General features: G+C 45.1%; 2 protein-coding genes across 2 annotated transcripts in view; one reads left to right on the top strand and one right to left on the bottom strand.

The window, feature by feature from the left end:
* T265_13460 (hypothetical protein) overlaps positions 1 to 17,276 on the top strand; it is a gene marked incomplete at both ends in the record, with an annotated part of 77,686 nt that overhangs the window by 8,572 nt on the left and 51,838 nt on the right. The window contains 3 exons of the mRNA XM_009168962.1: positions 5,194 to 5,231; positions 5,308 to 7,086; positions 15,562 to 15,709. Coding sequence (XP_009167226.1) covers positions 5,194 to 5,231; positions 5,308 to 7,086; positions 15,562 to 15,709 — 1,965 coding nt within the window. The remainder of the gene's footprint in view (positions 1 to 5,193; positions 5,232 to 5,307; positions 7,087 to 15,561; positions 15,710 to 17,276) is intronic.
* Positions 12,918 to 13,259, bottom strand: T265_04256 (hypothetical protein; the record flags this gene model as incomplete). The annotated part of the gene is made up of 1 exon (XM_009168945.1): positions 12,918 to 13,259. The coding sequence occupies one exon, from the start codon at positions 13,257 to 13,259 to the stop codon at positions 12,918 to 12,920; it is 342 nt and encodes a 113-aa protein (XP_009167209.1).

The following is a 17,276-nucleotide window of genomic DNA, read 5'->3' as shown; positions in this document are numbered from 1 at the left end:
TTGACATAGGCCAGCACTAGGTCCCCTCCCTCACCCACTCTTTTTCTCTTCTCTTCACTGTAGGGCTTTTAATACAATTATATATATATATAAATATATATATATGTATATATAACCAAACGAACTTTATGGTTGTACGGCAGTGAAGCATCAGTGCCAACACTTATGTTGCTGTCTTTGGTGATGATGATGATGATGATGATGAAGATATGGCCACCAACCGATGCCTGGCGTTTTTGTTGTCAGTTTCTATCCATATTGTCTGAGTGAATGTCTGGAGATGTAGGCACCTCGGAATGGTTGTAGTAAGCTAGCACTAAGTCCTTTCCCCGTTAACCTTTATTCTTTTCTTTACAATAAGGCTTTCAAACTTTGGGTGTCATGGCAGTTAGGTACCGAAAGGGTGCTATGAACGAACGATTTTTTGGATACATCATGGTTGTACGGCAGTGAAGCCTCGGTGTTGAACACTGATGTCATGCTGTCGATGATGATGCTGTTGAAACTGTCATGCTGTCGATGATGATGATGGCTGTTGAAACATGCTGTTTCAACCAGTAATCTCTGCCTTGAACCCTGAGATTGTGAGTTGCACTTGCGTGTCATAATGTACAAACCCGAAGAGAGCGTTTATTGTTTGCCATAAAGTTATGCATGCACCAGACACCATACACATCCTTGCGAAAATGTAACTTGCGGAATATGTGATCGGGAAGCTGATCGAAGTATTCGGTTTTACGAGATATGGCGGACTAAATCATGAATCGAGTCCAGCTAGCGAACGGTAAACGTAGTGATCGATGCGACGTAAGGTAGACTGCAATTCTGTCGGGTTGTTGCTCAGGCTCACGATAGCATCGGTGCAATCCCTTCTAATACCTATATCGTAGGCCGCAGAAGTTCGCTGAAGAAGTGCGATTGGGAAGCATACGCAAAACCGGACAGTTTATAATAATCTTCATTCCCACTAGAAGCAACGCCCAAGGGTTACGCTGATGCTTCGCCACCACACATCCACGTCAGTTTATTTGAATAAAGCCCGTAATGGAAAGAGAGAAATGGAGCAGGGAGGAGGATCTTAGCCAACCACAAACATTCCAGGTACCTAAACCTCCAACACTGAGTCAGATAACCTGGATAGAGTCATCATCATCATCGTCACTGACAGCCACATCAGAGGAGAAAACTGGTGCTTTACTGCCGTACAACCGTGTTAATGTACTTGAACAGGGCTTCGGAATGCGAAGAAGAAATGGGACGGTTAGGAGGATCTGGCAGTGGCTGTCTGGATAGAAACTGATGAGGTGAATGTCATTTTCATCGATTATCCGCCCTGTAGTTCAGTGTTCCTATCCAAGCACAGGGAGGGTCACGTGTATCCCAATCTGGAAGGCAGACAGGCACCCTCACTTTTCGTAAAGTCCCTCATTCCCTTCTGTCATGTCAAATTCTGTCCACCTCTATGTTTGCGTCACATCGAATTAGGCAGTCGGCAACGCGTAACACATGGCCCAACTTCAGCCTGGAATGCTAGGTGCATTTGTTGATGAAAGTAAAGTATACTTCGACGAAATCCCGTGCCCTGACCACCTCGTTGCAATTTCGCTAGTTCCAGAGGATTCTAACTATAGTTCTGGGAGACAGGTGGTCAAATATCTGAAGATGTCACACAACCCCCACCCGAAGTGGCCAATTCCCGCAGCCGTACAACGATATAATCCGTACTGTTGGGCATCACAGTTTAGAGCGAAAGTCGTTGTCTCTTCTTTAGGGAATTTGATACAGGCCTTTTTCCTAAGTAGTAGGCTCTGGTTAGGTGAAGCGGTTTAACTGCCACGTCTTACAAGGCAGATCAGGGGTTTTCCTTATTGACTAGGTCAAATACTGCGCAGTCAGTTAACCCTGTTATGAGCACTTTCTCTACAGGTCCCAGCACTGAAATTGACAGCTTTGTTCGCTATGCACCACACCTAGCAGCAACTTTTGCACATTGCTCTTCAGTAACAGCCTTGGGCACTTTGAAACTCCGAAATCCGGCCTTTATTGTTTGCACTTAAAAAGTAGGCAAACGATAATTCTAGCTGATGTACCGGACTGCCCTAGCATTGATGTTTGTCTGTCAGAAATAGGAATACAGGACACAAGCAGTAAATGAACTGATCACCCCTCTCACTCTCTTGTGATGATGCGGTCACTGCAAAAACGGTGGCGGGTGTATTGTTGAATCATCAAGTGAAGGCCTTATTGGATAATATACGCGTTGTTATCGGTTTTGCGCGCCTAATTGTGCAGCGTTTAGGAAAGCCCTTTGCCCCCCCCCCAACCAATCGCATCTGCTCGTATCACAAAGGACCCTGGCTCTGAATATGCGAAAGATAATTTTCATGACATTTAGAAGCTCATGGATTCCGAAATCAAACGGATCAGAACCGGCTCCCCCTGTCTGTCTGCAGATCCGACATAGGATATTAACGATCACTGTGGAGAGACATCCAAAGCTGTATGTAGTGCTGGGACTTCTATTTGAGGTACACTCGGTCGTCCACTTCGATGTATTGTGACTCTCGTAGGTTTGTAACCTCGACGGAGGCTGAACGACAGATTTCCCTCGGTCGCAACCATAATCCAAATTGATACATCGGACTGCACCTGGAACTATCCTCACAGACCGGGAAGTTTGTTAGATCAAGGAGGCCAAAGCAATGAAAGGAGCAAAACGTGCTGGGACTATCTGCAAGTTGTTCTACTTGGTCCGTTAGACTGACCTTGAAGATTGTCTTGCCAGTGAAGCAGTCAGGGACCAAAATGACTCTAATGTCCATCAAATAGAGTGGGATCGCTGGGTAGAATACTTCTGATGATGAAGGACCGCCTGCTACTCCCGATCCGGGCTGTTGGCCTTTGGGGCATATGGAACTCAGTTTAGCTTCAGAAGCGTTCAAGCTTATATCCCTACTTAACCATCGCTGTGCCACTGGTTTTTACGACAACAATGAATTTCCTGGTCATTACCTGTCTGACATATTTGCGTCTGTGGGGGGGGGGGCTCCGGAACAACTGGGGTGAGACGACAATAGTACCCACCTCCAAGAAGTATACTCGTGTTACATGTGTTGACCACAGATGTATATTCAAGGATACGTCCAATTCTGTTGATCTTTCAGTGCTTCTAACCACCGTTATTCCAGAAGTTCGTGAACGTAATCTGTCCCTTATATTCACATACTTCCGGACCTGTGAGTTCTTTTAGGGATGCCCACCTCTCTCTCTGCCATCAGATGCCCTTGGCCTTTTGTCCACTGATATCGCAGAAGCGTTGATGGTATCGAATGATTCGTGGAGAGGTTATCAGAAAGCCGTTGTGTAGCAGTACTTCGGTCTCGGTAAACATCCAGCACTATCAACTGTGATGGCTTGGCCATGTGCTACACATGTCAAGTCATTATCTAGCCAGACGAGCGCTGTTTTCCTTGCCTTATTCAGAATGGCGCAAGCTGCGCTGTGGGCAGCGTGTGACTTGACGGAAGAATGTGGGAGAGATAAGTAGAGATTGTTTTCTGTGTGCAGTTCGGCTTCGCGAATGGGGTATGTATGGCCATCTTTGTGTTTGACTGGGCACACTGCCAAATGTGGCGGTTAATTAATGCCAGTGGAGTCCTTACCGCCAATTTTTCCCTTCGGGTGACATGGCACCGATAGGATGTTACAGCTGAACGATTGTCTTTCTTTTCACATAGTCCCACGGAGCGTTTTCAGCCGGGAGCACGTCCGAATGCCGGTACTGGGCTAGTACCCGTTCCCGTCCTCATATTTTCCACTTTCAAGTTTAAAATAAAAGTAGAGAAACCCTATGGTTGCGTCGCATTGAGGCCCTAGGGTCAGTTTCAATGTCGCTGTCTCTGATCATTTTTGCTTGTTGGAACTTTTTGGGTTGTTCTAAAACGCTGTCTGTCAACGCAACGTATTCTGGGACGGAAACTTGCAGACAGATTTCAAGATCGTAACTTTCCAGATTGGGCAGTGATATAGTCACGTGAACCGCCTTTTTCTAGCGATTAATTCCAGTGTGCTCCTGTTGGATTAGAATGGTAGGAGATTATTTGGTGAAGTTAGGGGAGGATGAAACACCACGGTGAGAGAAAGGTGTGAGGGATTTGTGCTGTCTGTATTGAGAATGGAATAATTATGGTTGTTGAAGAAAGAAGAAACTCATGCTACTTCAAAATCTGATGAAGGATGAGCCAGTCTTTTCGAAATTTGCCAAATATGTCATTTTCAGCTGTAGAACACGAACTCGAAATGGGTTCGTTTGATTGCGAAATCGAATCAAAGGGGCTATCTGGGTTAAAGCGATTAACATTAAATATGCTGCTCTTGTGGAGGACACACAAACACTGACATCATGTTTTTGGAAGCAAAAGTGATCGATGAGACATGAATAATAGGATGGCTACCTGTGAAGAACGAACGTAAGCACATATAACAGCACTGAAAATAGGTCAACCCTAGGTGACATGTGAGACATACGATAATCAGCAGCAATCTTTCTCGATTAATAAGAGAACATTCCGATTTTTGGCAAAAACCACATCGAATAAATCGTCTGAATGGTTTCCGATTGCGTGGGAGATTTCGCATTTAAGTTGTATGAGCTCGAGACAGCTCAGTGGTTAAGGGGGGAAGGACTTACTGGCAGGATGGGCTGTGGTTCGAACCCAAATTCAGTACCTCTACTGCTCCTGTCTAGGCTGGGGCAATCTGTTAGTGTCTCAGCCGTCATGCTTCCTTCGATTGGCATGACACCTAGGGACCGAAAGTGTGTTACAGCCGAACGGTTGTTATTGTTTTAAATTATTATTATGTTAAGGAAGAGGCAAGCGCCGCACTCCAGAGGACTTGACATGATATAGCCGGGTTTATGGAAAGGGATGGTAGTCCTTCTAGCAGTGAGTCACCTACGGAGCAGCTCAGCTAACCGGCTGCTATCCTTCACTGGCAGTTGAGCACCGCCGCTGCTGTCGGCGATACTGGTGACAATGATGGCTAGGATTCAATATCTATACTACTGTGCTAGGTTTTTTTCGGTAAGCTTAATTGGTGCCAAAGTTCTCGATTGACAACTCTGATAACAATAAGATGTTCGCCGAGTATGACAATGTACTACAACTTACCAATCTGTTTTCTCCATTTTAGGCGCCAAGCAGTGTTACGGAAAAAAGACTTTCGAAAATGTACGTTTGAAGGCTTCGATTATTCCTTTTTGTACCGACGGCTCAAGAGTGATGCTGCTCAAAGTCTAATCATCAGAAGAAACTTCATCCGTTCGTCGCTAATGTGTGTCATCGACTGAATCAAGTTACGATCGTTCCTGGCACAGTCACATTGTTTATGCGCAACCCTGTGGCCTATGCGTGCAGCCTCCGAGAGCATCTTTCTTGCCCATCCACATCCATCTATCCACAGTCAATGAATCAGAGCCAACTGTCACATCTACCCCCGCACCATCCGCATCTCCTACCTGTAGTTTCCAATCACGACTATCGGATCAACAATGGCTCAGGACCTCCACATTCTTCCGATTTGCGTGCGCATGTTTCCGAAACTTCCGACATTCATCGATCAGAAGTACCCAATTCCCATCATGTGCTCTATTCAACCTCCCACGGAAATCGGAATATTGGCTATCCGAACTCGCTTGAGTCGCGCTTCATGTCTAGCAACGCATCACTGTGTCGATCTGTTGCCGTCGTCAGCGGTGACGAGGTGGCTCAGCAGACTCCACTAGTCTCAGTGACAACGGGTGCAGATAAGTTAATACCGGTCAGCGCTGGCATGGTCACTGTACGTCCCGCTCTACCAACATTACAAATCAAACAAGAATCGGATGCTATCTCCCCACCGATCAGAAGTCATTCCGTACACTCATTACCAAGCAATCTTCTCATCATACCACCTTTCCATTCTGCAAGCCCGACCGGTTTATCCGGCTCTGAGCGATTTCCGGTTGAAAAACGGGAGCTGTGTGATGGTAGCCAAAATCGGGCGCCCCCTGACGCATATCCATCAAGACCATTTTCTTACTTGCCATGTCCACCATTGGTTGATTTGCGCCAACACTCTGCGTTGATGGATCCCCTCCGTTTGGACATCACACCTTCTCCCTCTTCCTCTCATTTATCATCCGCATTCGCCAGCCACGGCACCACTATTCACCATTCGCCCGCCCCTCCTCTACTCCTTTCTCAGGGCCCGAATGTATCAGGTTCTGCCACCGACTTAATCGGTGGTAGCGGTCGTGGTGGTACACCTCGACCAGCGACAGTCACTCCAGTATCCTATATGAATTCCTCAGGAATTATTGTTACATCACCCCCTGGACAACATCCTTTTGATACCAGTGAACTTCAACAACAGCAATCGCACCAGCATCATATGAACTTTTCTCTGATACCCACATCAAACCCGGCTATTGATCTACCCAACACCAATCACAGTAAACGGACCACCTCTAATGGTAATGGGATATGTGCGAATTTTATTAACTCCAATCCCTGTGATCTCGCTAGCCCCCTTGCCCCACTTGGAATGAGTCCGCGGTCGAACAAAGCTCGGCGTTATTCTTATCCTTACGAACCTATCGGCAGCAGTGGTGGCCCAGTCCTTGGTACACTGTCCAAGCCACAGTACTCAAAACTCCTACAAATCTCCACTGCAGAACTAGTTGGCGGCCATACTCCCGTCGTCTCTCCCGGCCTTCTGTTACGCAACACAATCCCAATCCAATGCACTGGTACGGGTAATAACTCGGTGGTGACCCTATGCCCCGTAAATGACAATCATCGTACGCTCTCCACCTCATCGTCTTCTCTTTGTACGACAGACAACGCGCAGCAGCCATCACAACTTGGTACAGAACATGCAAAATTAGCATTAGGTTTTGATGGTGAAATCGCTTTGCCGGGATTTAGCAGTCCCGAGTCTGCATTCTATCAATATCAGCACCGTATGGAAGGCCAGCGATGTCAAGTATGTGGGGAGCTCGCTGCCGGGTTTCACCATGGAGCATATGTCTGTGAAGCTTGCAAGGTAATTGAATACCCGTGTTTCCCACCTCTTACAGGTGATCGTATCCCAAACTGTTGGTAGTAACTGGCTTTTAGTTTGTTCGATGAGCTGGTCAATTTAGTTACAAACGTCTCCTCTCTTGGGCTATGTTGTACCGAGGCGTCAATGGGACTTCACCTTAATTGGCGACAGAACCTGTCTAACCGAAAAGTCCAGCTCAACGAACACCAACGATTAATATACAACATGGTAACGTTCTGTTCACTGCCAAACTAGTTGATTACCTCCCTATCATCCTGACTTCCATATTCAAATGATAGTATTGCTAATTCTAGGTGATGGTGCCTTTTTAATGGCGCTATTGTAAACCCTCAAATTATTTCATTCTTGATCGTTGTGCGCGACACCTACAAGTCTCGGTGCAACTCGATTGCCTAAACTTTTCGAATTATGCCAGTTTCTTTGCTTCTGGTTGTCTCATTTTACTTCCTGTCGGTTGAAAATTCCATCAGTCTGTTTGTGGGATATCCAATTCGCTTATTACGGGGTATTCTAAAGTGAGCTGTTGGTCTTTCTGAAGAAAGCCCTAGCTACATTTGCTACATTTACTCAGAAGACTGGTGTGTACCGAGAATGGTAGCGCAACTTCTCTGCCTCCCTGCTACGCCCAAAATGGTATATCAAAAGTCACGGTAAGCTGAAGTAGCCCTTTATGGATACCATTACAACTATATTCATAGGGTCGTCACAGAACATTCCACAAGGTCGCTCTAGGAAGTGAGAGGGCGAGAGGCGCCGGGCCATAATGCTCGATCGTGACTGACTGACATCCCGACCAATCAGGAAATACCTTCGTTCAGTCGGTGGTGCGCACGAGACATCCGTTCAATTTGAATTGATGTAAAGTTTTGGAACAGTGATTTACCTCCGGACAGAGACCTTGGTGTTTTATGTGCACCCATGTTTTTTTAAACATCTTGGGGATCTTTCCAATGTGTTGCCAGTGTCCTCACTTTTCCTGGCTTTTTGTCTTCACACAGTAAAGTGCGAATTGCAGTACAGCTTGAACCAGCGGTATTTCTTTGCCAGTCGCGGACATGCACTTTAACCTGCAGAAGGATAATTCTGGTCCTTCCTTGGGATCGTTGTATCGCATAGCTTCTTTATTTGTTTTAGCGTAATTGCGATTCTGTCCTCTAGTTTAAATTAGTGGCTTCTGTCACGTTTTCTGCGTGCAGTCCTGAAACAACCTCGGTGACTTTCACGAAAATTCCGATCCATATAACCCATAAGCGCATGCATAAGAAACATCGATCAACCAGATTGGAGTTCAAGGATTTTTGGGACCAGCAGATGTGATTGCCAGATCAAAACCTTTTTATCCCCACTATTTTGGAGTTATCCGGTGCGAGGTTTACGGTTGACAGCACACCAGTTAGGAAGGTACTTTACTAAGGCGACATAGTTTATTAACCTGTACGCACGAACAGCAATAGTGCGTTAGGAATGGACATAGCTTAGTGTGGCTACTACACAATCACGCAACGTCTCTAAGGGCTACATAAAGTTCGGGGTGACGGCTTCTTCCAGGTTAACTGAAGTGAACTTTCGCTAGCACTGTAAGTAGACGTTTATCATCACACCAGTCATTGTAACTGAAATTTATGCCTTCTTTCGGAAGCAATGAACCGTTCAGTCTTTTTCGCTGCTTTAGTGTCGTGTCCTGGCGAAACACTGGTTCAGTATGGACCTCAGTAGGAGCCAGATCATTTTTTGTCATCTGGAATGGATAACGAGAGGTTTGAATGTTGTCCTTGCGGTCTGCCTTTCAGGATCGGGTCCCGTGATCTTCCTTGTGTTCGTCCGGAAACGTTGCAGGAAGTGGCCGCTAGCGGGCATCAGTGGCGTTTGTGCAGTCAATTTCTTTCCAAATTGACTGAGCGTTCGTAGGCGTGGGCACCTTGAAATGTTCGCGCTGGGCTTTAAATATAGTTAGATAAGTTGTTTGTACGGCAGTGAAGCATTCGTGTCAGCTTCCATGCCACTGTTTCAGACTAACGGTGACTGATTGTACTTCGTTTTAGCAATCTTTGACGGTAGCTCCTGACTAGAACTACTACAACTGAAGTGTCTTGTCCTCAATGTTTGCTGATGTCATTTCATGGGACTTTATTGCATCCAAGTGTTGCGTACTGTATCATTCATCTGTAGCACTTTTTGGGTGCTTGGCTGCCATGCCATCCAAAGGAAGCACGAGGGCTGGGATACTGCCAGGTTGCCCAAGCCTAGACAGGGGAAGTCAAGGTGTTGAGGTCGGGTTCGAACCACGGACCTTTCGGTCGATAAATTCGCGCTCTAACCACTTGGTCTGTATACGGTACTGAAACTTTTTGCAAGTCGTTCCACCCACTACTGTATATCGAAAGGCACAATAACTTGAGATTACTTTTAATGAAAAATAACGAAAATCGTTATCATGGAATCTTCCACAAGGTCCAGCTAGAATCTTCGTGATGAGGCGGGAAGCGCTGATCCTGATTGCCTTAACTAACCGATCAGGGCCCTCGTTTTGTTCAAAGCCGGGTCGCGACACATCCATCCATCCGATCGAGGTTGTGTAGAGTAGCTCATCTTCGGATACCAGGCCACATCGCAAAAACAAAAACTAGTTTGATCATTTCCTTTCTAGTTACGATATCACGATCAGCATCCTCCATATCCAGTGGACCTTTGGAAATCAGCACCTTCTCCGAGGTCAGGAATGTCGCATCTTTCGAAGTCTCTTTGGAAGGCTTGTTTCCACACCCCTTTCGGCATTTTTCAGATGACTACAACAAATAAGTATAATCCGACCCATCATTGTACAGCTGAACCTTCTTTTGGTTTGCCTACTGTGGGAGAACTGTCTTACTGAGTGTCTACCCAATGTCAAATTTTGCGTTAAAAAGGTACCCTCAAACCACTTGAGATTGGTATTTTAATTCTCATCTATGGATTCAGTTTACTAGCTTCGACACGCTGAACCATTGTCGTCACCTGAACTGTTCTTCCAAAACCACACATGGATCTTTTACTGTCTGTATGCACACGAAAGTGATTTGGACGCTTCTACGGGGATTTTAACAGGTATCTGTCTACTTAGGTAATCCCGAGCAATTCACCGAAGGCTTTCTACGACATTTTCATACCAGACAGTGTACTTTGACATCACTGAGCTTGTAGCATGGCGAACTATGTCCACCGTTTCGTTTAGTCTATCAATCTAAACCAAGTTATAATTCGACTTCTTGTATTACCTACCCGAATTTTTCCACTTCAGTTTAAATGGTAAAGACACACCAAACATACACAACTCAGTCCGAAATGTGATCATTCACGCTGGTGAGCATTGAAACCGTGTTCATTGATCCTCTCAGCAAAAGGAATGGTTTAGTCCGTATATCTAGGTATCTTGACAAGTCTTGTTGCTATGTTGACTCGATGGAACCCGAGGGCTGTGATCAGATGTCTGTTATCTTTGTATTTCCAAGGTCTTTTGCTGCCAAACTATCCTTCTTGGGCTTTTATCCACTTAAACATGCGTGGCCTTCAACTTCCTGTTTATGATAGATAAACAGGTATAGCTGTTTTCAGCAGTCTTTTGAACACTAAACAGGACAGAGGGACACGACGTTCATGTCTAGTAATGGCTTTAGTGCCAGGAGTGTTTTCGAATGTCCACTGTGGACAGCCAGCTACTACCCGAATTCATGATTTAGTGCTAATCAGTCAGACTGCTTTGATGAAGTCCACAGCAAACAGCAGGTTTTGTTTGGTCACGAAGTAGTTGGTTGGGGCCCTCATTGCTCATCGCGATTTCCCCGTCCCTTCGCTTTTTCAGAACTGTGGTCCACATCCGTCTCATCGTGCAACATTTGTCGTTTTTCTTGTTCCTTAGTCTTATGCAGGGATAACCTCTTTCTCATTATGAATGATCTAAAACTACGTACGTCAAAAGAGATGTACAAACTCTCCCTGGTTTGCGAACGGGGTAACAGCTGTCTTTGTTTTTTTTGCATAGCAATGAGGGACATTTCTTCACCTACGTTCATGCTGCCCAGGGTTTGCATCATGACCCTGATAGGTTTCATACGCTCACGAGATTTTAAGCTGTTCACACCGGCGACAATCACACTTTGTTATTACGGTGTCGTAAAACCTTCGTGCCAGGATCGAAAACTTACTAAAAAATAGGTCATTTACCAAACTTTTCGAAAACCAGGTATCCTGTTTTATTGTATCATGAAGTTTACAAATCACGACCAGTACACTATTGTCATGTGACAACCAACCAGACCAGTTGCGACGACGTTTATTACGCCAGCTCCCCAAATATACCACTCAGTTAGCTATACCTCATTCTTCAGTGGGGATCAGTCTTTTTTCTTTTTGCTAAGCATGTGTGTTAGACAAATTCCTTTTCAAATCACCTTAGTAGCGATTGCATCTTTCGTTTTTGGTTTTCAAAGTGAGCTTACTGTCTTAGATTTACTTAAAACGCAGTTCTTTTCTTTTGTTGCTGTATGTGGAAGTACCACTTTAAGCGACAGGAACCCGCCGTTTGTTGGCTGAGGGGTAATATTCCTCAAAGTCCCCACTGTCAATCCGAATACCGATTATAATTTTTCTCGTGCTAAACATGTCGTGTTACTAGCTGTAGTTCTTGCTTTTCATATATAATCAGAACATTCTCAAAGTTGCCTCCCCTCGGTCCAGTGATATCGCATTGTGATGAACTCAAGATAGCTCAGTAGTCAAAGCGCGAGCCTAACATGGTAGCTACACACCGGTAGGGTGTTACAGCTGAACGATTATATTATTATTATTATTATTATTATTATTATTATTATTATTGTTGTTATTATTATCATGGCGGATGACTTCAAGCAACCCACTAACGACAGGGTTCATGCGTACCTGCTATTGGAATGCTGCTATGATTTCGCACAATCATACGAAAGGACAAATACAATTGTGACCCTGCCACTTACCTTTACTGTCTGGCCTTATTTCGTACCCGAGGTTGTACCTGAAGAGGAACGTTGAACCCCATTTGCCAGGGGCTTATCCCTCTTTGGGGATCATAGGTATCTTTTGACCATAGGTATTATTCCACATGAAAAATGGATGCTCTCATTTTTTGACTTATTCAACTAATTTGTCGTCGTTTATATGACCGGTCATCTTTTGCACATCAAACCACTGGTCAATAATAATAGCAATACAGAATAATAATTTAAAGTATAAATTTAAATAAAAAAATGTTGATTACCACCAAGCAACGAAACCTTATCATGTTGCGCTGTTTGCGTACCTGGGTGTCCATCTTGTCGCACTGGAATTTCCCGTCCTTCACAGGTTGGAGGCCCGGGAAAAGGTGATCCTGCGATAAATGTGGAATTGTTCTATCATCAATCACTTCTTTGGTTAGTTCCAGAGCCGCCTCTGGTTTAGACTTGTGTTTTCCCGCTATAGTTCGGGCTCCATGCAACCGTAACCAAGGACACGATCATCGCAAATGGCCACAATCATCGCATAACCGCTTTACGACGACCAGACTTTGGTTAAAAAAATGTGGCGATCAAACTTGGGAGCAAATTTTCTGTGCGCGCTCATTTTCCGTTTCGAGGGGAGGGTTTCATTTGAAACAAAACTGGGTTTCGCTCTTGGTGGGGACCTCGTTTTTTTTGTTGGAGCGAGTGATGGTCGTGCACTTTCTGCCCCTTACTTTTGCTCTTTATCTCCGGTCCCATTCACACACCGCTTAACCACTTCCCTCAATGCCCAAGTGACTAACACTCACTCTTTTCAGCTCATCCTTTCTCCCGGAACTTTTTGTTGTTTTTGTGCTCTTGCTCACATCCCACACTTCTCTCCGACCGCTGGGTAATCATTGATTTTGTTTCATTTTCCTCATCCAACTGTCTCGGCCATTTGTTGGCTATCCACATGTCCGTCTGTCTGTCTACCTTTACGGGTCGTCGTATCCTGTGCGCACGTCCTATTGCCGCCGCCCTGCCTCCACCCAGTCTCCACTTCGAACACATACCCTTCAGCTTGCTATCGTGCCCTACAACGTATAATTGTCTCTGGTTGTTTACGACCAGTTGTTGACCAGTACGCGTAATACCAGCGCACGCAAGCACGCGAAACATTAGCGACAACGATTTCCAATTTTTCTCATTTTTCTTCCCATTGACCCAAAGGTTGTGTGTGTGTTTGTCTACGTGCGTTAGCAGTATTAAGGTGCGTATTCCTAAGCACAAACTTTGAACGAACTGTGTAGCCCACAACCTGCTGAGTCAAGCCGCCACTCGCATCGCAAAGTTCGCCCATGTGCACGCCTGGAAACGGATCAGGACAGATCGTTGTAGCCGTGTATTTTCCGCCATGATACATGGATGGCTGGTCGTCGTGTTGCCTACTGACAGGTTGAACAGACACAAAGTTCACACCACTCGGTGCCTCCGATCAAAAGATGCACCATTCGTTCGCTCTGATGCCGTTTTTGGTGATGCTGACTCACCTCAGTTCTCTACAGTCGTTTCGGCTGTTTCAATTCGCCGCTCATGAAAGTTGCTGACCTTCAGCTATGCTTATTAAGGCTTACGAAACCCCATTCTTCTGTGTATCGATTTCCGGCATGCGATTCCGATGGAATCGTAACTCCCACGTGCGGGAGGGAACATGTCAGAAGCTCTCGGTTACGTTTCAGTGGATACAGGTTTGTCGGATATGCAGTCCGGCTTGGTATCAGTCTGTCTGTTGTCATGGTGCCCGAATTCGGATCCCAGCAGAGATGCGTTTTCGGATAAGGCGATTAAACTCCCGATATGATGGATCTTAGGAACGTTTCTTTTGCCCAGGCGTCATAATGTTCCTCAGTGGTTAATCTCCCTAAACGAGGAATCTAACTAGGTGATTCAATCAAAGAGTACTCCGCCGTTATCTTTTCATTCCTCCTACATGAGCGGCGTGTACCGGACGGTTCGCTGCGAATTGGAATTTTTTTCATTGTTGACCTTGCTTTAAAATGAGAGGTTCTTTTCTGAGACATCCTTATTCATTCATACACTATCCTCATCATGTTCCACAGCGTCCCACATCAATGTTCCATAATCCCACCAGATAACCGTGACCAATGAAAAGACGATTTTCTCTCTTGGGGAACTCTGCACAAAAAGCAGGAGTCGTTCAGGGGACAGGATCTTTTGAGTTCCCCTCAAATGATAGACTTTCTTATGGACATTCTGTGTGCAGTGCAAAACTTGCCTACGATTGCACAAACGGTTTTTCGACAAAATTTCCGGTCATTCTTGAGAATTTGTATGCCAGTACAAGTATAGCGTGATCTTCACTGAATGTGCCTTATGCTAATCAGCGGGAGCTTCTTTCACCATTTACGTGGTACTCTGAATAGCATACACTAGCACCAACATTTCTGACTTGTTTCTCTTGGACTCTTCAAGACGATCTCGAGATCTCCCGCTACTCCCAGATTGGTGTCCACTGGGGAAGGAATTTCATACAATCACAGGTTATCGTTCTTGCAGTCAACACTAGGGACAGTCACCGGTTAACTATTAAGATGTCCTCCATGTTTTGCGGCGAAATCCGTGTTAACTTTTCTAGTTTTGGCATCCCAGGCGGACTGGTCGTATAGTGGCAGGTAAGGGACTCATACGAAAGCCAGTTTGGTTTGAGTAATTGGAAATTTGATTCAATGAACAAGTAACTGATGCTTGGATATTTTCCGTTAGTCCCTAATCATCTGGCAAACAGTACCTGCCTGTTTTGGGAGGCTGGAGAAAGGGCTTCGGGGACGAAGAAAACGAGCTTAATTTTCTCCTTCCCATCAACATGGTAATCTTATCCATTGCTGGGAGACGACGATGTGCTTCTGGAGTTGAACATCTTGCGAACGACTCTAAAGTTTCCAGTACAACAGCTTGCGCCCTATAAGGAGGAAATTCTTGTCAGAATTGCTGTATGATTGGTTATGGGGTTCTCTCTTTTATTTTTGGATTGACGAACTTGCATATGAGTGTAGCATTAATTTCCTCTAAACACACGAGGATTTCTTTTCCAGAGGTTGAAAATTTCACAGGAGTCTGTCGGTCATTCCTTCCCCACTCTCCTAACTACGATGACTTCCAGTCAGCTGTTCAAGAAATTCGATAATGCACCTACTTATCCTTTGATTGTTCTCAAGATAATTTTCCTTAAAAAGGTTTTCCCGTAAGTAGTTAGTTGAATTTTTTCATTATGGATTCATGGTAGTTTTAATCGGGTTATTCCTTTACAAATATAACTGTTCTTGCCCTGTTGATTGCTACCATATGATGGCCAAACAGATGCTCAAAATGATAGGGATGAACTTTTATCGAAAAATCGTTTTCTATCTCAAGTATATGGCTCATCCCATATGGTCTCGTACTCTTTTATCGCCTGTTGCAGAAATTCTTCATGCGACACTCTTTGACGGATACGAAGCCGACCAATATTTGTCCGACCGGTGGTAATTGCGTCGTGGCCAAGGGGAGTCGTGGGAAGTGTCAGATTTGTCGCTACCGCAAGTGCTTGTTTGTCGGGATGAAAATGAAAGGTCAGTCCCTCCTTACTTTGTCCATCCGTTTTCTATTTTGGCACCCCCATAGTCTTCTTCCAAGCTAAACGGCTTCCGATAATTTTTTGACTGGGTGATAATATCGGCAAATTGTTAGGCTTCTAATTACACCACAGGACACCCACCCAAAGTTACAAAATGCAGTAGGAACTTTTGAGTAAGTGCTTACCCATCGACTGCGTACTCATTTAGTGCCTATCCAGTTAGATCTCTTCAGAGGGGAAATAATATATCCCTTTCAGAGTTTTCCGTGTAACTCTCACGTATAATAGCGAAGGGTTCCTACTTGCTCCCAGACCAATAAGACCAAATAAACGTGAGGGGTCAATATTTTTACCTCCCAACTGTTACCAGTACGATGACGCTGAGTTCAAATGGTCAGTCTGCTCACACAGTGAGTCGTGTTCTCCGTGGGTCACCCGCGGGTGAATTAGAACACGGTGCGTGTCAGTGTGGGTCGTAAAATCTTGGTAAACTTACGAATGACTTGTACGTGTCTGCGCTTTTCTCTTGGGTGAGATGGTCCAAGTGGTTAGAGCGCGAATTTACTGACCGAAAGGTCCGTGGTTCGAACCGGACCTGTGCATCTCGACTCCCCCTGTCTAGGCTTCGGCAACCTGGTAGTACCCCAGCCCTCGTGCAACCTTCGGGTGGCATGGCAGTTAGGCACCGGAGGGGTATTGCAGCTGAAAGATTTGTTCTACATCATACTAGCTACTTTGATTTCGAATGGGCGCTGATCAGTCAGTTAATCCGGTATTGTACTTCAGCTTATAAGGTTTTTGAAAACCTTTCAACGGCGTACAACCGGCCTTACCTTGCGGCTTATCAGGTTAACGGCGTATTCAGCTAGAACTCGGTTAGGCATCCCATTAACGCAAAATTAATTTACAAATAGATGTAGTTCAACCCTGTTTTGGAAGGCTGTTGGGATTTCGCAAAGCATCTGTTGAGCGGTGGTTGAATTCTTTGTTACGCTTGATCTTGAGATGAACTAGATTTGAGAGAGTCTGGATAGACGTGGTGGAGCATCCAGATCCCTAAGAATGAGCTCAAGATAGCTCAGTGGTGAAGATGCGAATTTACTGAACAATAGGCCTGTGGTTCGAACCTGACTCCGACATCTCGACTGTTCCCGTCTAGGCTTCGACGACCTGGTTGTATCTCATCCCTCGTCCATCCTTCTGGTGACGTGACAGCTAGGTACGGAAAGTGTGTTACGGCTGAATGATTTTATGGTGTATTTTAAAGTGTAGTGTATTTTATGGTAAGAGGTAGTGCACTGCGGTGCAGTACGATGCAGTACAGTATACGTAATATATATATATATATATATATATATATAATCCGATTTTCAGTTCATCTATTAGCTTTGGGTTATGTCAGCCTCTACAGGTGCCGTCTCAATAAAGTGAACGTTTTGGAGTGCCTCTGCTAGTGGTCACTGTATATCCTGCTCTTGTGGAAGCGAAGTCTTCTGGGATTTCACAGAAAATGCGGGATGGAATTTACCCAGCACCGATAAGAAACGAATCTCAGCAGAGTT

The sequence above is a fragment of the Opisthorchis viverrini genome (genome assembly GCF_000715545.1).
Source record: "Opisthorchis viverrini unplaced genomic scaffold opera_v5_68, whole genome shotgun sequence".
Taxonomy (NCBI): Eukaryota; Metazoa; Platyhelminthes; class Trematoda; order Opisthorchiida; family Opisthorchiidae; genus Opisthorchis; species Opisthorchis viverrini.
The sequence above is the reverse complement of the archived record's forward strand: the minus strand, read 5'-3'. Positions and strand labels throughout refer to the sequence as shown.